Below are 23,289 nucleotides of genomic sequence, written 5' to 3' on the forward strand. Positions count from 1 at the left end.
TAATAAGCTAATGAATAACCGAAGAGCCGTTGATTTACATAAACCAATTAATGAAATCAATTACAACAATGCACCTTGGCCGATACGTAGCGTAGCTGACCACGGGGGTAGATTTCCGGGGGTAGATGTCCGGGGGTAGATTTCCAGTCGCGGGCGTTTTCTCGACTGTGTATAGGCCCCGCCCCTCATGACGTCAAAATGACGTAGGCGTTTCTTCATGGGGGTAAATGTCCGGGGGTAGAATTCCGGCGACCCGAGGTGGATGGGATGGAATTTTTTCCCTAAAACCACTTAAATTTTGAACTAGCTTAAATTCAACATAGGTCAATAACAACAAAAACAGGGGTCATTGCTAAAGGAAGCACAGTGCTGGTTTTTCAGATTTGAACTAGCTAGCTTTGATTTCATGGGAGTTCATTGAAAGTCTAGTACTGTACTGTAAAGTTAGTAGAAAAATTACTTACCTTTGAGGCTTGATCGAACTCTTAGGGAAAGGGTTTTAATTTTTATCATGGCGTTCATCAATTTATCTTTGGTATCTGAAAAACACACATTGCTGTTTATTGTTATTAGTACTCCTAAATACTTAAGTCCCCCCTGTTATCGACTACATTCAGCAGGTAATCCGCCGAGTTACAGCACCTTACAGTTATAGATAACAGACTGAACTACTTTATTGCCCAACCACTAGACCAGCTCATTCCCAACAGATTGACTAAGTTACTACAAGTTAAGCCGTGTTTACACCGGTGTTATTAACAAATTTTATTAAAATATTTTTTTTGGCTTGTAAATTGTATATATAAATTCAAATTTATTTTAAAAATTGAAATCTTACTACACATTGTAGTCTGCTGTAGAACAAAGAATAATATTACATTGAAATTTGCAAGTTTGTTTAAACCTAATTATGATAATTGTTATATAGGTGGTTTCTTATAATATTAATAGAAAATTTTATGGCTGTTAAAGATATTAAATATAGCACTTGATTTTCCAAATTGAATTTCTTCCAAAATTTCTCAACTTGTTGAGGAATTGTTCCTCTTGATCCAATGAGTATAGTCCATATACGTCAAATTTAGATATTTTATATTTCTCCGAATAATAGGGGATAGTTTATTTCTTATAAATATTTACTTTTTCTTCATGGATTTCCTGTGGCTGATTTTCATTGTCTCAAGACGAACTGTTGGGTCTATAATGAGACCGAAATCTTTCTCCTTGTCTATAACAATGATGTCACTCCGCCTCACAGAGCCCTCTTCTTCTATAGCCGTGACCTCTTCATAGACCTCGTAACTTTTCTTTCTGAATTGATCAGCTATGATTTTTCTGATGGTATGGTGGCGGGTATTTCGTAGAGGACTACTAAATGGACACACTTTTCTTATTAACATTTTGCCACTTTCACATTCATGCTTCCACGTCAGTTCCCTTGACAATTTTAAATGAGCAGAAGGTGTTTCTTGCTGCCGCTGCCTGTTTGATTTTAGCGGAGCAGAGGAAACCAAGAATATTCTGGGTTAAGCCTTCTCTTAAAGGCGGTGAAACATTATCGATCTACGATCTTTTCCCCGATCAAGACCCTGAAGAGATGACCCTGAGCAGGCAGAAGGGAGAAGGTAGGTAAATATCACCAAAATTTTAATCCGAACATTTCCCCGAACAAGACCAAGACCAGCCGAGTTTTACCAAGCACGACAAAAGGGAGTTTAGATAGAGATGAAGAGCGTGTGTGAGTGAGAGCGCGGAGGCAGTAGGCCTAGTAATAAAACAGTAATTTAATATGAAATAACACGATACAGAATGATAATTTTAATTTCCTTTAATAATATTAATGTTTATATTATTTTGAAAGAATTTAAGTATAACATCAATTACTTAATTTAAGTTTAACATTATTGATATCATCAATTTAAGTGTTTCAACTTATCAAACAAACCACAAAATTACAACATAAATGTCCATAATATATATCGGCAAAATATTACCCAACATTTATTTATTTGACCAATTAAAGAGTTTAATTGCCGTATTAAATTAGAACCATCAACGCTAGCGCAGGCGGCCGCTCGGTGCGGCGCTGGCGACAACGTACGGGGCAAAAATAAATCGTGACACACTATCGTACATTACTCTGTACATCAGACCGATCTTTTCTTTGATCTTTTGCCAAAAAACCGCCTCCAGAGCGCTCGTCTCTCTGCTCAGCCTGATGTCTGGATCGGTGGCTTGTACGGACCCCTGTAACACTATCGAACATACCCCCTTTGACCTCCCTTCTCCCTTCTCCTACAAATGGGGAGGCGAGTTTTGACTTTGAATAACTTAACATAATCAAATTTTGTGTCACCGTCCAAACGGGACTTGAACTATTGGTAAGCAGTGCCAGTTAAGGAAAAGTTAGCAGTGACATTAGTTAGTGTGTCTTTTGGCGATGGGAAACTCTTACACAAGATTGAGCTACTTACAGTATTTAAAATTTTGTTTCCAAAGTGGGTGATGCAATGATTGAATTGCTGAGAGAAAACATCAAAGTAAGTAGATAGAAAAGTGGAGGGGTAAATGTTAATAACATGAAAAAATGTGCAGTTCAGGGGCGTCACCTTGGGGGGGGGGGTAGGGGGGGAGCCTCCCCCCCCTAGAATCTGAAAAGAGAAAAGTTGGGAATTTCCTTGCCACGAGTTGGGACAGTTGGGAAGTCAGATACAAGAAAAATATATTTTTAAACTAAACAAAATTTAAATATTTGCGAAAATCCATCAAAGATAAAAATTTCTTTGACTTGGACGAATAAACTTGACGCTTCTTTGATTTCATTTAACTTGGATTAAACAAGGCTAAACACGCATTATTTTAAGAAATCAATAATCAATTAGCGGTATAGCTTGTTGGAATTTCGTTTACGAGAAATTTTGTTCCTTATTGGACGTATGTTGGCTACCTTGATCCTGTCATGTGTTGAGGATTCCGAATGATTCGTCTGCGAGACTGCGAGTTTGAATTTTGAAAGTGCAAGCAATGTAGCTCTTCTGTTCAAATATGTTTTTTGTTAGTGTTTACAAGAAATTCAAAAATATTTTTGGTGTCAGTCACATGAAATATATTTTATACCTTTTTCGTGGTATTTGGAGCAGGCTAACTGACCAGAGTACTTGCTAATAAGCAGATTAAAATAACATTAAAGATAGGTTTTGTGTATCGGTATTACCTTTAAAACTCTTATTTTTTAATAACCTAAATGGAATATTTATTCTCTGAATAAATTTAAAAATCTACACAAGTTATTTATCATTCCTAGTTAAGGATTAACAAAAATGAATCAACTAATCACTCTTAAACAGATCTACGTGGATAAAACATAACCTAAAATTGATGTTTGACTTTCACTATAAGTTTTATTTTTGTCTAAGTTCTAGTTTGATGAAGATGAAGGTTAACATTTTTATTGTATGTATAAGTTTGTTTATTATCAACCAAGTTGAACGTTTTTATTTTATACGAGTCTTATTTTAGGTTTATTCTTTTCTAGACTAGAATAATATTATTCACAACACTGACATTAAAATTAATATTTCATCATTACAAACTTGTTTAGGCCTTCCCTAGTTGTAAGTTTTATGAAAGTTAAAATGTTGATCTTAACTTCTAAAAGTATTTTAATTTCACTATTTTGTAATAAAATATTTTTTCTATACTAATTTGTACTCTGAGGCTTATTTTATATCCCTACAGTTTTACACTGCTACGTCTGCTACCACAATGGTTTGTAAAGTTTTTTGGATTTGAAACATTACTTGTTCAAGTTTTTTTTTTAGTCATAAAATTTCATTATGAAATGATAGAAGTTTTAGAAATTGAGTAGTTTTGTATATATGGAAAACTATCAAATAATTTATTGAAAAACATAGTACATAGTTTGGCAGAGCCTCTTGCCTACTGTATAAACTGCCTGTTAAATAAAGGGATTTTTCCAAAAATTCTTAAAATTTCTAGAGTCCGTCCCATCTACAAAAGAGGTCCAAAAGACCAACCAAACAGTTATCGACCACTATCGGTCATACCTGTTATTAGAAAACTAATAGAAATATTAATTTATGATCAAATTTATACTTTTCTAGAAAACAACAATATATTGAGTAACCATCAGTTTGGTTTTAGAAGGAATAAATCCACGGTTGATGCTCTAGATAGCTTAGTAAGAAAAATGATATCGGCATTTGAAAATAAAGATTTAGCTCAGGTCACATTATGCGACCTTAGCAAAGCATTTGATTGCGTGGATCAAGATAAATTAAACACAAAATAAATTATTATGGATTCCGAGGGGTAACACTAGATTTCTTTCAATCATATCTTAGTAATCGGAAGCAAACTGTGCTGGTTAATGGACAATGGTCAAATGTGGTTACAGTAAGATGGGACGTTCTAGATGTGGGGCGTTCCACAGGGTTTAGTCCTAGGGCCTCTCCTTTTTCTAATTTATGTAAATGACTTACCATTTGCGGTAGATTATAATATTACACTTTATGCAGATGATACAACCTTCTTTAATTCTAATAACAATATTAATGATCTAAATAAATTAGTCACAAAAACAATGTCTCAGGCTTCTGATTGGTTTCAATGCAATGGACTTTTGCTCAACACAGATAAAACACAAAATTTGCTTTTTAGTTAAAAAAAACACCCCAAATAATTTTTATCTTGATTTAGTCCCAAATGCTAAATTCCTGGGTATTTATGTAGACAATCATTTAACTTGGAGCTCACATATAGATTACATTAGTACAAGACTATCAAGAGTAATATATCTTATGAGACACCTTATCAACATTATTCCTAAAAATTACATCAGAAGTGCGTACTTTGCCTTTTTTGAATCTATCATTCGATACGGTTTAATACTGTGGGGAAACTGCTCAGGAATTCAGGACATTTTACCGCTCCAAAAGAAGGTGACCCTAGTAGCACAAATATATATTAAATACATATGAATAAATATATTTAAAATCTATTTTATACATCTCAAGTGTGTATTAATGTCAATTTTATATAATATTTAAAATATATTAAATATATAAAAAATATGTTTTTGAATCTATTAAATATTAAAAAAATATGTTCCAATAATATATTTGAGTGAATAATATTTAAATAAAAAATGTATTTAATATAACTTCCAAACATCCCATGGGGCCTAAACATAAAAACACAAAATAATAAAGATTTAGTATGAAAAGCACAATTATCAGTTGATTAAATTGATTAAATAGTTCATAAAAACAAATTTTGAAAAAATTACTGGATAAAATTTTTATAGCCTGGGTGGGTCTCGAACCTGGGTCCTTCGACTTTTGAGCATCTTACCTTACCTCTGAGCTACTTGTGACTATTGATAGCAATAGTTTTCAAATGGTGAAAGAGTGGCCGTCAGTTGCAATGGTTGCAATACTTGAAAAATGTTTGATACCACAGTATAATATGATTCTGTTAATCTGTTTTTCCGTGATTCGTTTCTTAAAAGATCGCCAGTCACTAGCACCCTTTTCTAGCCAATCATTCAAGATTTCTATGATCACATTCATTGTCACATATTGCAATTAGAAAAATAAAACCCATCAAAACTTTTTTTGTTTGACCCAAATGTAGCTGTTGAACATGTACTGCCTCTTAACTATATGCGTAATTTTTTCTTTACGTGCATGATAGAGTGACACCATTCAGAGTACGTATTATTAATAACTTAATTTTAACGCTTTCACGATATAGCCCAGGCAAATTAGACATATGCTCCCCAAAAAATCGTCTAAAGCTGGAAAGTGTTTTGATATCTTTTGGGGGTCCCAAATAAGACTCCTGTGAGTTTGCGACGGATTCTTACGTCTGCTTAAGTTTTGGGAGTCGAAAAACTATGAAAATTTTGCACTTTTTTCAGTTTTTCGCTTATAACTCCTAAATAACGAATCCTAAGGAAAATGTTGTTCAAAGGTGTCTTTTAGTGCATTAAATTCTGCGTCGATTTATGTTAAATACGTCGAAATCGGCCGAGCCGTTTAGCCGCTGTAGCTTTTCAAAGTTGGGATATTTTCATCAACATGGCCAAAAGGTTGATTATTTGACCAGTTTTCGGCTTACAATTCCTAAACGACGCATGCTATACAAAAATGCACCTGTAGTTAGTTTGGAAAACACAAAATACGGCGTAGAATTATGATTATGAATTACTAGATAGTGGTTTATTCCATGGTTATCATCCAGAGGTTTATCCAAGAATGTGTGAAGGGAAGGGTAGCAAGACCCCCTATGTAATTTTAAATCTAATATTGTTATCTGGGCTTACAAAAATTCTAGGATTCGTCCTAAGCTCCCATTTATACGATCCCATCTATGGACACTCCAAAATGGTGTTAAGTGATTCTAATATACAGACTGTCCCAAAAGTCCCGGACCGGTTAAATATTTTCTAAACGACAACAGATAAATCAATAAGAATTGGTACAACAACACCACGGGTAAAAATCTATTTTTTTAAGGAAATATCAATTTTCTGTCACATCATGGGGACGTCCCGCAAGGAGTCAGAAGAAAATCTTAAATAGAAGCATAGGTTGACATGTACATCAAATTAAAGGTCTTTACCAGCAGAATATAATGCCGCAAATTTGAACTCAAATGGACAACCGAGCCAAGAATGACAGTGGTCCAAAGATTCATTAGATTTGCAATGCTATTATACGCTTACTCCTCAGGGAAGAAGCCCTATAGGAATCGGAAGAAAATTGTTAACGTAAGCATAGGTGGATATGCACATCAAATTAAATCAGTATAAATTTTAATTTGCCGTAACTATATAACTATATATGTATATGTGTGTATATATATATATATATATATATATATATATATATATGTATATGTTTAAATGTATATATGTAACTATATAACTATTTTAGTAGTTCGATAACTACTGAAAGCTGTAATCCTTTACAAGTAGATTACAATGCCGTAAATTCAAGCTCAAAAGAACGACTGAGTAAAAAATGGCAGTCGTTCAAAGATTCAAAATGGCAGATTCAAGAAATCTTTGAACGGCTGCCATTTTTTACTCAGTTATCCGTTTGAGTTCAAATTTGCGGCATTATATTCTGCTAGTAAAGGTCTTCAATTTGATGTGCATGTCAATCTATGCTTCTATTTAAGATTTCCTTCTGACTCCTTGCGGGACGTCCCCATGATATGACAGAAAATTGATGTTTCCTTAAATAAGTAGTTTTTTAGGTGTGGTGTTGGTGCGCAAAATCTTATTGATTTATCTGTTGTCGTTTAGAAAATATTAAACCGGTCCGGGACTTTTGGGACAGTCTGTATAATAAGATATTACAACGAGAAAGATTTTATTAAATATAGCAAAAATGTTATTTTTAGCTTAATAAGCGAAATATGATAATGGGACAGATGTACATAGTTTTACTATGTATTTAGCCTATTAAAAAAACGATTAGGAGTTTTTGTAGATTTTACCATATAACTTTTCTACTTCTCATCATTGGAATCTTAACAATTCATTCTTTGCTCTTATTGGTCTTGCCACAAATGGTGACATTCGGTACCATCCATCTTTTTCGTCAGATATAGAATTGAGATAATCGTGCCCCTTGCAAGTCTTTCAGACAGTAGTGCATTATATCCCTGCATTTCAAAAGGAGCAAGATAATGTAAACCTTTTTTAACATGTACACGATAGTCGATATAGGTAGACGGAGTTGAGAAGTTCTTGTCGAACCGGTGGATTAACCGTAGTGATGGGAGTTAACCCATTGGCGTTAATTTTCCATACCTATCTCTCTGAATTAAGTGCACTTTTAAATGATCTCTAAAGGATTGGTGGATGAGCAGCCCCTTTTGTTAGAATTAATGTCAAAATTAGTTGAAAGTGTCTTCTAGAAGAGACCAACCCTCACTTGATTTGGATATTTTCTGCTCCCAACCATGTATAGGGCCAACCTGCTTCTGCAACTTCGCCAAGCGTTGTAACCCGTCAGAACACATTGAGATCTACATTGATTGGAGTAAACAGCATGAGTAGTTTTAGGCTACATGAATAGATTTTCGACTTTTCTACATCACGCTTTCTTCATCAAACTGCGCTAGTGGGTGCGGTCCGCACCCACTAGCTATATTTTTAATCCAAAGTATGATTGAAAAATGAGGCTTGGATTTAATGTGGAATATCACGTGCTGACTGAGGGGGGCAAATTCTTCTTTAATCTTTGCTGGTGCCATCACAGCTCGCAATTAAGGTCACCACTTCCTTTTATTCTGCACAGTTTATGTTCATTATAGGCTTGCCTATTTACGATTTTCTTGCAAGCTGTGCCTTTTCATTATGCTTTATACATATCTCGCGTTGATGCTATCATATGGGATAACTGCTGAGCTGATTGACATGAGCGAACTATTTTCAGTAAATGGGTCGTGACACTGAAACCATTTGATGAATTTCTTTTTGATCCCACCGTATCCGTGGAGTTTATATTGTCAACTTGCTGATAATATGTTGAAGAGGTGATCCCACAATATCCCTTAATTTGATGGGTAGCATTCACTGCGATGGGCCTGCCAGCGAACCATCGGGCTAGATCCCCATCATTGATTCCCCTATCTCGGAAAAGCTCTCCACAGTAAGATGAATCATAAGTCATAAATCTTTATTGGTCATTAAATAACAGATGTTACAATAGACCTCGTTAATAAAAAAAGGTGCCAAAAAGGGCCATAGATTCTAGATAGTATAACATGGAATCTTCACTAAATATAACAAAGACAACAAGAAAATAAATAGTTAAAAATCATTTGAAAAAAACAGAACTATATACAGAAACAAAAAGTAAGGTACTCAAACAAAGTGATTGAAAGACTAGGTAACAGTTGACTAGGGACTAAGTAAGAACTAGATAACAATTTTACCATAACAATTATGTTCTGCAAAAAATTCATCCAACTGTAAAAAAGGTGGTCAGCAAGCCAAACCATCAAACTTTTGTTTTAGCCGAGTACAAGGAATGTCAGGTATTTCACTTGCAAAACAATTTACTATTTTTAGATGTTGCTCTCATGAGCACTTACTTGTTCATAGGCCATGCTGCAGGATCCATGACGTCACACTAGTGGATAGATTCACTGCCATATCCCCTATGTTTTTGGTAATTAGGCTGGTTGTTTGCCAGATTTCAATGGTAAGATTTTAAACATTCGGAAACTTGACAAGCATCTGATCTAGTGTTAACAATCAATAGCGGTTAAATGGTGAAGCCGATCTTAATGAATTGGAAAACATTCTACGCAGGCGTTTATGCTCTACAGGAAACTACTACAGGAACATTTTTTTATAGCATGCGTTAGGAGATGTAAGCCAAAAACTGAAAGATGAATACAGGGATAGATCGTATATAAAGGGTGGTTGGGATATGAATCCTAGAATTTTCGGAACCTTAGACAACAATATTGGACAAAAAAATTACATAGGGTGTCTTACTCTCATCACACCTTATTAGATAAACCTCTGGATGACCATCATGGAATAAACCACTATCTAATAATTCATAATCCATTTAAGGACAGGATCTATGTTGTTACCAATTTTAGTAAAATTTCCCAACTTTAACTTTAATACTTTTTTCAATGAAATGGCGACCATGCGAAGTAAGTAACAGTCAATTGCCGTTATTGATCAATAAAAAAACATTATACGCAGAATTTTGTGTTTTACAAACTAACTACAGGTGCATTTTTGTATAGCATGCGTAGTTTAGGAGTTGTAAGCCGAAAACTGGCCAAATAATCAACTTTTTGGCCATGTTGATGAAAATATCCCAACTTTGAAAAGCTACAGCGGCTAAACGGCTCGGCCGATTTCGACGTATTTAACATAAATCGACGCGGAATTTAATGCACTAAAAGACACCTTTGAACAACATTTTCCTTAGGATTCGTTATTTAGGAGTTATAAGCGAAAAACTGAAAAAAGTGCAAAATTTTCATAGTTTTTCGACTCCCAAAACTTAAGCAGACGTCAGAATCCGTCGCAAACTCACAGGAGTCTTATTTGGGACCCCCAAAAGGTATTAAAACACTTTCCAGCTTTAGACGATTTTTTGGGGAGCACACCCTAAATTTGATCTAATTTGCCTGGACTAATAGCAATTATCATACAAAAAATGCATGTATAAATTGATAGTCACTATACAAAACAAAAAGATGCAAATTATTTATTTGCTAATTATAAAAGATTATAGGCTATATATTCTACAAATATATTATTATTTTATCAATAAAAATATCTGATGTGTTTCGAAATATATTTATAAATACTTTAAATATATAATATAGTATCAAAAATATTTTATATATATATTTAAAATATTCTCAACACATAATTTTTTTAATATTTAATAGGAAAAATATACATATAAAATATGTATATTATAGATTCTATACTTATTTTATCAATATATATTATGAATCTATTTTATATATTCAAAACTTATATTTAATTTATATTTTGCATTGCTTTTTGGTAATATTTTAAATATTTATTTGAATATATCAAACTATTATTAAAGATATATTATTTATATATTTTATTAGAGGTTCTATCAAATACAACTTTAAATATATAAAATATTTATAAAATACATATTTGTGCTACTAGGGGATTAGAATTATGGCTGGAGTACATTTTAGGGAACATTGCAAACCACATTTTAGGCAGCTTCAGATTTTAACCGTCATAGACTTATATATTTTTGTGCGGCAAAATTAAAATGAGTGTGGCAAAACAAAGTAGGTAATGCAGCAATTAGCTACTTGGCATGCCATAATAATTGCAAAGAAGCCAACGTTGTCAGGTAACTGTCGGAAAATATAATTTTTTTTATTTTATATTTTTCATCTGCTGTCGTCGGAGAGTTTGGAAAGTATTGCATAGTGGATCGCTATATTTATTATAGTGTCAGCGCTTCGCGTGGCAGGGCTGCATGTCGAACTCGTCAGCCCACCGCGATAGAGCGAATGCTTTCCCCACCTACTTTTCCAATTCTCTTCTTATATCTTCCCGACTCGTCACCGGACTACCACTGAAAATTGGTTCTGCAACCCTTCATAAAATGGATAAGTCTTTATAGGTTATTTATATGTGTAGATATTAAATTCAAATGTCAGGCTAGTTTAGCAAACCAAGGGGGAAGACCTGCAAGAGTCACCCGACATTGGTTATGTAGGAATTGATTAATTGCCGGCCTTTAGCTTTGACCATTTTCAACATGAAAGGGTACCTAACATGTTTTCCCCAGTGGGCTTCCATAATTTATCTCAATAAAGTCAAAGTTATTTCTGATTTAAGTAGTACAATCACAACCAAATCATCTCACACATAGTCATTTTATAGCTCACAAGTTTTGGAAGGATTGTTTAAGTAAATTAGTTGAATTAGGAATAGATAAATCAAAGCTGGCTATGCAAGCTTCCGGTCTGGGTAAAAGATCTCCTTTCATGTAAATCATTTGGTAGCAGATTCAGCACGCTTAAATTAGTCTCACGTTTCCACATTACACAATCACACACATTACCCCAACGCCACCATCATGTACGCTACAATAACAAAAATGATCAACACAATTCAATGACTAGGGAAAAAAAAATACTGTACGAGTAGCATACTTGGGAATAACGAATAGAAATTCTAACCAATAGCGCTATTCGTTCGTTTTTTTTGCTAACTTCTATTTTATTCGTTAGTTTTTAAAAAGAGCTGGAAATAACTTCTACTCAGTTAGTTTAATAGACAACGAATAGATAGTATATTCGCTAGTTTTAAATCGGTCAGGCGAAAGTATTTCCAGTACGGGTTATTTATTTTACGTGTTCAGTGAGGGTTGCGTGTTGCGTGCGTACGTGAGAGGTCAGCGCCCTTGTGACAAACAACGTGGGGGGTGGGGAAAGAGAAAGTCAAAGTCCAGTCGCTTTTTGGTATGCAGCGGACCCGGGGGGCGAGCCAATGGCAGTCAATAACAATACCCCAAGCACTGAAGGGTGGGAAGGGGGAAAGTTTGTTTGGCGATTGATATGTAATCTCAAGTGTCAAAACAATGTCTTCACTTCAGTCGATGTTCATTATTTGACCGTGACAGGTGTTAATTTTTTGTTAGTTTCTTAGTTGTCTTGTCGTTATATATATTTTAGTGATAGTTAAATATTTGAAATACATAAGTTATTTTAAGGTGAACAGTTTTAACTAAGTAGGAGTAGATTAATAATATTTGTTTGCAATGGCAGGCGAGTGTGATATCAAGTGACCAATCTTAGCGACATTTCAACAAGTTGAAAAAATGAAAAGGGTGGAAACGCGTTAAAATTTTTATTGTGTTTGTACATGTACCCAAAACAAAAATAATTAAAGCATCTGTCACAAGTGCTTCGAGGCAAGTGGAGAAAAGTATGATGGTCTCGTTTTTAACTTGAAGTGGAATAGGCCTATATATTTTTTTAATGAATATAATTTTTATTTTTTAGTACAGTTATAGTGTATTTCTCAATGTGTTTCCCATGCTCTTTTAAACTTTATCTCGCCAAAAATAGGTCACTTTTAAATTTAGTAGAAAACTATACTTTTATCACACTGGAAAAACTACTTCATCAGACTTTAAAAAATTATCTGATATTTCGTAATCCATTAATTGGAGTCCATTAATTGTCGTACAATACATTTTAGTGTAAAATTCAGCTAATTGAACATAAAAAACTGTGTTTTTTTACCTAACCGGAAACTTCAGTTGTAACTTATGTTTGTGTATCGAAAGTAATGTTTATGTCAGGAAAGGTGACATGATCACTATTTGTTTTTGTCTTTTGAACTATTGAAAACAGAGTGATGGCAAGTTTTTGTATCACAATGTCGGGGAAATAAATATGTGCACTCGAGTTTGAGCCTAAATATATCTGAGATGAATTATCCGATTTTGTTGAAACAAAAAATAAATATAAGCTGTTTTAAATACATTTTACGTGGTGTCAATAAAAAAAATCTGTTTACCAGAAAAATTTATATAGTTGAAAGATCCTAATGCCCCCAGTACACTCTCGCCGAGACGCTCGCCAAGGCGCCTCGCCGAGGCACTCGCCGAGTAATTCGGGCGAGAGCTTATACGAGGTAACCGTGTACACTCTCGCATTTTCTCGCAGTCGAAATGGAATAAACTTCGATGTGGAAGTAGCGCTCGCCACTCGTGCAGTCTCGGGTCCTTTGACTCGTGTCAAAAAACCGACTCCAGATGGAGCGCAGGCGAGCACGAGGCAAGGCGAGGCGAGGCGACCCGAGTCAAGGCGAGAGAAGACGAGCGAACCGAGTACACTCTCGCACTCGCCAACGCTCGCCTTGCCTCGGCGAGAGTGTACTGGGGGCATAAAAAGTACCGGTTTTCAAGAAACTCTGCACTAACACTGAAGTTTAAAATTTATTTGTAAACAAACCACTGAGCCAATCTTTTTGAAATCTTTATGGCTTATTGGTAGGTTCATTGTTAACATTTCCATGCATTTTAAAAATTGTATTCACAATAGTTTTTATGCTGCTGTTAATTTTTAAAATGTATGCTAACATTGTTAATAAGACACTGAAAATTTCGTTCAAAGTACCATCAAGTTTGCCGTAACACAAGAAATAACACCAATATGACAAATTTTAGAATGAGAACAAAGGTGGTTTTTAAACAAATTTATATTTGTAGACAAAAATTTCTCCCGTGACTGGTAGCGGGCCGCCTGGTGTTTGTACGATATTTCCCAGCCGGGCGGGAGCACGTACGAATCTGCGAAGTTGCCGATGTGTACCTGACTACCACACTGACATTGCTTCAGTATTCACTCACGGCAAACTAATGTGTAAATCATTATTTAGCTATAAATTTACATAAATTTACTAACAAAATATTCACTAGTCCTGAAACAAATACATAATAATAAGATAACTACATATATAAATCTACAAATAAAAAAAAACACCTTATTTGTTCACTGCGAACGCCTGTTCAGAGCGGCAAGCCTAGTCATCACTAACAGAGTAACAGACGAGGAAGAATCAGTGACACCAATTTTGAAAAACAACTTCTTTTAAAGTTTAATGGGCATTTAAAGTAAATTTTGTTGTAGTAATGAATGTTTTTACATTACATGTAATGTAAATGTGACGATGTTTAATTAATATTTAATTAAAACACAATAATTAGTAGGTAACCAAGATGTGTCATTATTTCATTACATGTGAAATCCTTTAAAACAACCGTCCAACAAACAGCTATATTCTACAAATGTCGAAAACTAACTTTATCTTCTATCAGTTACTTTTTAACCTAACTAACTAGTAACTTCTATCAGTTACTTTTTATGGGACTAACTTCTAACTTCTAACTAGTTAGAAATTTTGACTAACTTTCCCAACTATGAACTTTGAAAGCTCTTTTGAGATAATTTGTTTATCTCTACTTGGTTTTATTGCATATTTTTACTTTTTAGAATTGTTTATTATTTCAGCCATTCTAAAATTATTTCTATCTAATTAACTTATATGAAGTAATAATTGGTAAGGTACCTTGTTCGGTCCGTGTAGAATGTAAGATTGTTGAGTGCAATCTTTTGACTAGTTTGGTTTCTTCTTCCACAGCTTCTAACCATGCTCTGATTTGTTGAATCTGTTAGTGAACATTTTATTGTTAATACCGGTAGGCCCCTACTCTCCTAGTACAGATATTTATTTTACATTAAAATTAAAATTATCTAGCTGCCTGGTGTAAAAAACCATGAATAACTTCTTGATCAGCATCGTACGTGTTATTAAATTACCTGAAAAAAACAAAAAGATTACGTCTAATAACACTTGTAATAATATATTTACACCTATAATGTTGACTATTATACTCAGGTACACTATTATACTTACACTATTATACTCACACTTATACTTACACCTAGTGGGTCTGATGATGATTGGAGTGTCCAATCGAAATCGATCACCACTTACCAACTTTTATATGTATTTACTGTCTTGTGAGTCAACAGTATGTAAATATACTATTACAAGTGTTATTAGACACTTATATCTTTTTGTTTTTCAAGTAAAAAACAATACGAAAATATGATTCATAAATTTAAGTAATTGTATAGGTGCTAAGTAGCCAAGTGGTTCTAGTGTTCACTTTAAAATCTTAAAATTGCTGGTCCGATTCCAAGCAATATCAATTCTGGTAACAGATGACATTTATCATCAAGCTATGCTATCTGACTAAAACTTGGCAATAGATTAGTCAAAATGTGCTTGAAGCATGCATTATAATTATGTTCCCACCTTTTATCCATGTCCCTGTATGTCATATACTGTACTATATAAACATTAACCATTTGCAATAGACAAAAAACTATGTAATTAAATTGCAACAAATTTTCATATTATTTACCTCCTTAAATAAGTCATCAATAGTCTTTTGGTTGTTTCTTATCTTTTTGGAAGTTTTTTTCTTTGATTTCCCATCTTCCTGGAACAAAGTTATATACGATATAAAACATTTGTTAAAATCCTGCATTATGAATTTAAGAAAATTTGTCAAAGTAATGGATGGGAACGTTTTTATACTGTACACATTTTTATATAAAAATAATATTTCAGATGTAACTTTATTGGTACGTTTCGTTCGGCGATTTAAAATTACAAGTTTTTCTCTTTAACAATTGAGAACTAATTGACATTAATGTACACATTTATCAAGTCGTTGTTTTCAGTGTTAAAAGAAGAAACAATAGCCATGACTAAGAGTTTTTTTATTTTCTTGATAAGGTTATACTGAAGATGACTAAACCGAGTTAAAAGTAATTAAGTGTTAGTAAAAACAAAGCAAATGCAAAACAAATAATAGTAGTTCTACTGTAGTTATATTTCTATTGATATCAAAACATTTTTTAATAATACAAGCAGCACTGGTAATTAGTTACTTTTTAGTCCCATTAAATCAGTTAATTTTGTTTGCTTTCAATGTTTCTTTCAATTGAATATTCTTAAAAAATGTTAATGAAAATAAATAAAAATTAGATTTAGACTAGTGGAACCCCGTCGAAATCGACGGTTAATCTTGATGTTTTATGTAAATTTAGCTAACTGCGATAGATAGAGTGAAGTTATTAAAATCTTAGTTAAATGAGGGAGGATAAGCATAATAATAAGTATGACGATTGTGTTCCCTAAAAAACGTGATTGATGAATTCGTTTAACACAATATTTCCTACCTTTTTATCGGCTTTAGGTTGCCCAAAAGGTTTTTTAGAAGTCTTATAAATGTTTGTTCATGAGTTTGTTTCATGTCAAAGTCACTTTCACTACATGGGAGAAGGAGTTCATATAATTAGTCTATCATGTTACGGAAAGAGTCAATATTACTAACGACTAATTCCATCTGCTTTAGGAAAATCATTCAGATTGTATTCAGATTTATAAGTGAATCTTCATCTTTGGTTATAAACATACAGAATTTTATTAGCATATTAAATCAGTTTTTTATTCGATAAAAATATCTGATTATCCAGAAAGCAGTAACATTCTTACTTCGATCCAAGCAATTTTAACTCCTTCTCTTGCCACATGGACCCATGTATTTAATCATCCTGTACTTACTTGCTAATTGATTAAATGGGGTCGTTTTGACTTGGCCATATCGATTACATAAAGCTGTGCATGTATTTCGTGGATGGAATGAACCATAATTGTAGGAAATTTGACCACAAATCTTAAACATTTGCAGAACCAAATCCATAACCTAGTCCAGCCTTGGTACCTAACAAATGATGCAAATGCGATGAGATGTGATGGTACTGTTGTGTTTCAGAATTTGTTGTATGTAGTGAGGTTTAGAGGCGTTGTTCGACCTAGCTAGATGTGTACATCAAAGTAAAAATCCTGTACACATTTTTTTTAATACCTGAATTAGTGAATTGACATTAATTTACCTACCGTACTTCACCAAAACCATAGATGAAACATACTCCGTAAATAGCCTATTCCAAAACTTGAACACAGCTCTCATTCTCAATGTACTCATCTATAACATAATTTTCAACCCGATTATAGAAAACTTTTAAACCAATGGATGAATTTCTGGTCTTCTTTCTTGAATTCAATAATATTCTTGAACCTTACAATATGTATAAGCTAACCCGATAAGGAATAATTATATGTTCCTTTGAAACTGATATGTCACACTGATTTCAAAATTTCAAATTTGTTAAGAGCAATAAAGGATAGATTTTTGAACAAAACATTTAAAAGGTATCATAAATTCATCATTTTGTTGAAACCATAAAAACTTGCCATGCAGTGGAGAATCAGTTTTAAATCATAAATAATAATGTGTAAACATTTAATTTTGACAGTTTCAGTAGACTTTTAAATACAATTTTAATATTAACAGCTGGTTCATTAAAAGTAGTGTAAAATTATCCATATGGTCGTAATGTAAACAAAACTGCTGAGTGAACTTTAAAGGCCTCTGGGGCAGAGCCCCAAGGAAATTTACCTTGTTTCTCTTTTGAGGGCTCACCTACAGACCAATACCTTTCTTTAGACACCCCTACCAAGTTTCTACACTCAGCCGTTCTCTCAAATTAGCTGTGACAAAACCCCGTTTTTCCTCCATAAGAATAACATGGGATGGGAATTTAAAGGCCACTGGGGCAGAGCCCCGAAGGAATTTACCACGTTTCTCTTTTGATGGCTCATCTACAGACCAAGACCTTTCTTTAGACACCTCTACCAAGTTTCTACGCCCAGCCGTTCTCTCAAATTAGCTGTCACAAAGGGAAACAGTTTCAAATTAATATATAGATATTAAAAGTGATTTTAATACAGCAGCGTACTTTATGTTTCGAATATGTTATTCTAAGTGAATATTATATATTTTAAGATGGATGTCTTATCACCTGTTCAGTGGAGCTACCAGCATAGTTCCCATTGCCAAGGCCACTTCTTATTTCTGCTTGACCCTGGAAATTTTTTTTATTTAATATACACATACAAATATTTTCTCCTGTCAAATCCTAAAAAGCATGGCAGACAAAAATCTTGCCTATTCTTCTATAGTAATTTGAAACAAAAATATTCTTTTTTAGTGTCTCATTTGCACATTTAAATTAATTGCGTCAAATTATTTTATTGATAATAACAATTGATTTGCTTTATTACTAAGACTTAATTACTTGTGTTTTATTTAAAAACCAAATTAAACTGTTATAATCTATAGGCTATGAATACAACCGTATTCATTGCTATAGGTCTAAATGTTGTACAAGAGAATTTGGTCTTAAATCTAATAACAAAAATACCCCCGCCGCAGCAAACCTGCAGACTTAGGGAATTTCCATTTGCCTGATTGGATTTAAACTAAAATGTCTCCTTAAAAATATCACATTTATTCCCTATTTAAACAGAATTAGTTTAATGAGTGCTTAGGTTTGCTGCAACAGGGAGGGTAAAAAAGTTTTTTTTCATGTAAAATGTTAAAAGGTACTGTGGTTTAGTAAGAAATTAATGTATTTTCCAAATTTGATCAAAATATGTTCATAAACAAGCAAACTACAACAGTTGACTTATCCTCCATAAGAATAACATGGGAATTTTAAAATTACAATTTTTTTGAATTTTCTCCGTAACAATTAGGCGCATAATAACGCTTCAATATACTAAATTATTTGCTTTTTTAAGCTCTACAAAATGGTTTAAAAATAAATTGTGAAATTTTGTGTTTTTAGGGTCAAAAATAGGAAAAACCTATTTTTACCCCATAAAACCCCGTTCCCATAGTCCGATCATGCTGGTTCGCGAACTCATTCAAGTTTATCTCGCTTTACACCTTCAAACCAAATTTTATCAAAATCGGACAAAAATTACTCAAGTTATCGTGCGGATGGACACACACACATATATATATATATATAGATATATAAATACCCCCGCCGCAGCAAACCTGCAGACTAAGCGAATTTCCATTTGACTGATTGGATTTACACTGAAATGTCTACTTAAAAATATAACATTTATTCCGGATTTAAATAGAATTAGTTTAACAAGTACTTAGGTTTGCTGCATCAGGGAGGGTAAAATTGTTTTTTTTTTTGTAAAATGTTAATAGTTAGTAAGATATAAAAACATTTTCCAAATGTGATCAAAATATGTTCATAAACAAGCAAACTACAACAGTTTACTTATTCTCCATAAGAATAACATGGGAATTTTAAATTTACAATTTTTTGTAATTTTCTCCGTAACCGTTAGGCGCATAATAACGCTTCAATATACTAAATTATTTGTTTTTTTAAGCTCTACAAAATGGTTTGGAAATAAATTGCAAAATTTTAAGTTTTTTGGGTCAAAAATGGGAAAAACCTATTTTTACCCCATAAAACCCCCCGTAAACACCCGTTCACATGGTCCGATCATGCTGGATCGCGAACTCGTTCGAATAAACGTAGGATTACACGTTTGTACCAAATTTCATCAAAATCGGATCATTTTTGCTTGAGTTATCATGCTGACGGACACATATCTAATATATAAAATTCTCGTGTCACAGTGTTTGTCTGCAAACTCCTCCGGAACGACTTCACCGATCGTTATGAAATTTGGTGTGTAAATTCTGTAGGTATGCGAATCGGACGTAAACTATTTCCCGTTTCGAAATTCTTAAAAGGGCTCCGCCCCAGTGGCTCTGGAGTTTCCCATGTTAACCTTATGAGAAATGGAATTAATGAATCTTAACAGCTGTTTCAATTAAACAAGTTGGTTCTGTTCTATGATGTTCAATAGCATTAAAGTTACAAGGATTACCAACAGGGTGCAGCACTATTATTTCTTTTACATTTATGACAACAGCTAATTTGCAACCAAAAGGTGAGTGAGCGTAGCGAACGAACTTCAACCTGGAGGCGAGTGAGCGTAGCGAACGAGCTAACCTGGAGGCGAGTTAGCGTAGCGAACGAGCTCCAACCTAAAGGCAAGTGAGCGCAGCGAACGAGCTCCAACCCAAAGGTGAGTGAGCGTAGCGAACGAACTTCAACCAGGATGTGATTGAGCGATGCGAACGAGATCATCTTGAAAATTAAACGTAACGGTACTTTCTTTCCATCGGTCTGTCTTAGGGGAAACCTATAACTTAGGCGATACGAAGTTCGCCGGGTCAGCTAGTATATATATATATATATTTATATATTTATATATATATATACCGTTACGTTTAATTTTCAAGATGATCTCGTTCGCATCGCTCAATCACGTCCTGGTTGAAGTTCGTTCGCTACGCTCACTCACCTTTGGGTTGGGGCTCGTTCGCTAAGCTCACTCACCTTTAGGTTGGAGCTCGTTCGCTGCGCTCACTTGCCTTCAGGTTAGCTCGTTCACTACGCTCACTCGCCTCCAGGTTGAAGTTCGTTCGCTACGCTCACTCACCTTTTGGTTGCAAATTAGCTGTTGTCATAAATGTAAAAGAAATAATAGATGAATTTGAACGGATGGTGTTTTTGGCCTCTAGGGACCTCAAAACGAAAAAAAAAATCGGTCCCGCGTCCAGGTCTTACCATGAGTACTACGGTAATAGCTTATTCCCTATATGGGAAATTCGCTAAAATTTGAACGAATGGTGTCTTTGGCCTCTATGAGGACATCAAAATGAAAACGTAAATCAGTCCCGGGCCTAGGTCTTACCATGAGACGGTAATAGCTACTTCCCTATAGGGAAATTCGCTAATAATATTAATACACCATGAAACTATTGATCACGTTTCTTAGATGACTAACTTATCAACATATTACGAGGCATGTTTTTTAAGTAAGTACCGTTTTTCAATTTCTCCGTTCCAGCGCTGCGATTGGCATTTTTGAAATTTGTGCTAGTATGTGCATCTATTGGCAAGCCTGCGCCGGAAATTTGGCATCAATCGGACATTGACATTTCAATGGCATCAAAGCCATTGAAATTCATCGCCAGATTAGCGAAGTGTTTGGTGAGAACATAAGTCGTGATGGAATGGTACGCAAGTGGGTAAGGGCATTTAAAGACGGCCGCATCAACGTTTATGATGAGCAATGCACGGGGCGGCCGCCGGCCATCTATCATTACTGATGAATTGGTGCGTTACTCATCATGAACGTTGATGCGGCCGTCTTTAAATGCCCTTTTACCCACTTGCGTACCATTCCGTAACTCAAAAAGTTCTCGCTATACACTTCACTAATCTGTCAATGAATTTCCATGGCTTTCACACCTTTAGCACTTAAAAATCTAATTAAAGCGCGCACTTGACGGTCGGCGGTAGTCTCAATTGGCGGCACCATTTCGAATGCTCGAAACCGGATGTAAACACGTCCGATTGTTGCCGAATTTCTGGCGCAGGCTTGCCAATAGATGCACATACACAGCACAAATGTCAAAAATGAAAATCGCAGCGCTGGAACGGAGAAATTTGAAAACGGTACTTACTTAAAAAACATGCCTCGTATTATGTTTCTGTCTGTTGTCAATAATTGTTAGTTTCATCAATTTTCTGCCTGAATTTAAATAAATTTTACTCATAATTTTGTTTTTATTCAAAGTGCTTTTGACAATTAAAATAAGCTTAGCCCCTCTTTTTTTGTTTCAAAACTGCAAAATTTTCCGGGGGAGGACCCCCAGCTGTTGGTAAGATAAGCCTGTCAGGATGATAGAAGTTTGTATATTCTCAGGATGTAGGCCTATGTAAGTACAGATCCAGTCTATTGATGTTTCTGTTTCACTTGTGATTTGCGTGGGAGGGATGTTCATTCTCACGATGCCGTATGTAGTAAGTAGTTCTTGTAGTTTCGTGTTGTCGCTATTTTCAATAAGATTGTCCACATTGATGTCTCCCATGATTACGGTTTCTTTGTTTGAGTTCATCATTCTGTTAAGTTGTTCAGTTAGAACTTCTATTGAGCTGTCTAGTTTTGCCTTGGGTGGTCTGTAGACACCAAGTACCAGTATTTTGTTTTTTTTTTCTTTATCTCAAAGAGGGCTGTTTCACACATGAGTTCTGATTCAGCTCGTTTCAACAAGTGTTATTTCCTTTTCCTGGCCTTTCTTCACGTATCCAGCAACTCCTCCTTTAATGTGGCCTTTTCTTGTGTATCCTCCAATAAGTGAGTATAGCCCTCAATGCAGGTTGTAGCAAGGTTTTCCTTTGATAGTCCATGTTCTGTTATTATTAACAGGTCCGGGTTTTCATTGTAGAAGAAATGGTTAATAGTCCAGTGCAATTAGGTAATGACCCGGACAAAATTGATAACAGGCTGAAAATTGGTGGAAATGTTCAAAACAATGTCCTGAGTGGCCCACACGAAGTCCCAAGAAATCGCAGTTGGGGAACAGCCGCCATCTTGTAAATTTTGATTTCTTGCTGTATCTTTTGAAGTAATTGTCCGAAAGGCCTTATTTATGTCTCAAATTAAACGTTTTGGACTCATGTATGAGGGTAATATATAATTAAAAGAGTTTATTATGTTCTAAGCACACATTTTATTTATATTAACATAAAAATATCTATAATAATGATATATATATACGGTTATGTCCCCCCTTTTTTTTACGAATTGTGGATATTCATAGGCATGCACGGTGGATGTGATGCTCCCTGGTGTGGATTAACGTCCGCACTAGTGAGTACTACGACAATCCGCAGTACTATCCTAATAATTAGACCAATTCATTATTTACAAGTACAAGGAAAAAATGTTTTTCGGATTCCACTATAAACTGTAAGTCCCTTAGTTGCCATTAGCTGTATGGTCTATTAATTAACATCTGTGTCTAAGGAACATGTTGGCCTTAGTCACTAACAAGACTACAAGATCGCGCCACTTATTCCTACTCATCCTTCACTAAAATTTGGTTAAAATACGCACATAGTGGCGTCCCCATCTTAAATAATTGATATAAATATACAAAATATTTACAAAATAAGCTTTTTCTCTTTTTTGTAATGGACTTGTTTAAGCCATTAACCCTATTGAAATTTCTTGCCGCCCACAATGCTTAGACTTTGGAATTGGTTAAATATAAATATAATAAAGAGGAGACAACTTATATAGCTCATGCAATTATTGCTGCAGCTCGACCACGATCCTTCATGTCGCCCCTGCTGCTCGACCTTCACAGACGGTATGGCTTGAAGTTGCTGTTAGAC

The 23,289-nt window shown here is 34.4% G+C and overlaps 1 protein-coding gene across 3 annotated transcripts in view; it reads right to left on the reverse strand.

Moving 5' to 3' along the window:
- The window catches only part of LOC128989887 (syntaxin-1A-like), a 71,607-nt gene that overhangs the window by 26,841 nt on the left and 21,477 nt on the right, over nucleotides 1–23,289 (reverse strand). For 2 of the 3 annotated variants that reach the window (XM_054412125.1, XM_054412037.1), the window contains exons 2-5: nucleotides 18,022–18,084; nucleotides 15,513–15,590; nucleotides 14,651–14,750; nucleotides 465–539 (exon numbers count right to left, since the gene is read on the reverse strand). In XM_054412125.1, the coding sequence (XP_054268100.1) occupies nucleotides 465–539; nucleotides 14,651–14,750; nucleotides 15,513–15,590; nucleotides 18,022–18,084 (316 nt within the window). The remainder of the gene's footprint in view (nucleotides 1–464; nucleotides 540–14,650; nucleotides 14,751–15,512; nucleotides 15,591–18,021; nucleotides 18,085–23,289) is intronic. The other variant, XM_054412209.1, reaches the window with a different exon arrangement.

This window comes from Macrosteles quadrilineatus, unplaced genomic scaffold (genome assembly GCF_028750875.1).
Source record: "Macrosteles quadrilineatus isolate MER2022 unplaced genomic scaffold, UCM_ALF_1.0 Scaffold_1__1_contigs__length_201487025, whole genome shotgun sequence".
Taxonomy (NCBI): domain Eukaryota; kingdom Metazoa; phylum Arthropoda; class Insecta; order Hemiptera; family Cicadellidae; genus Macrosteles; species Macrosteles quadrilineatus.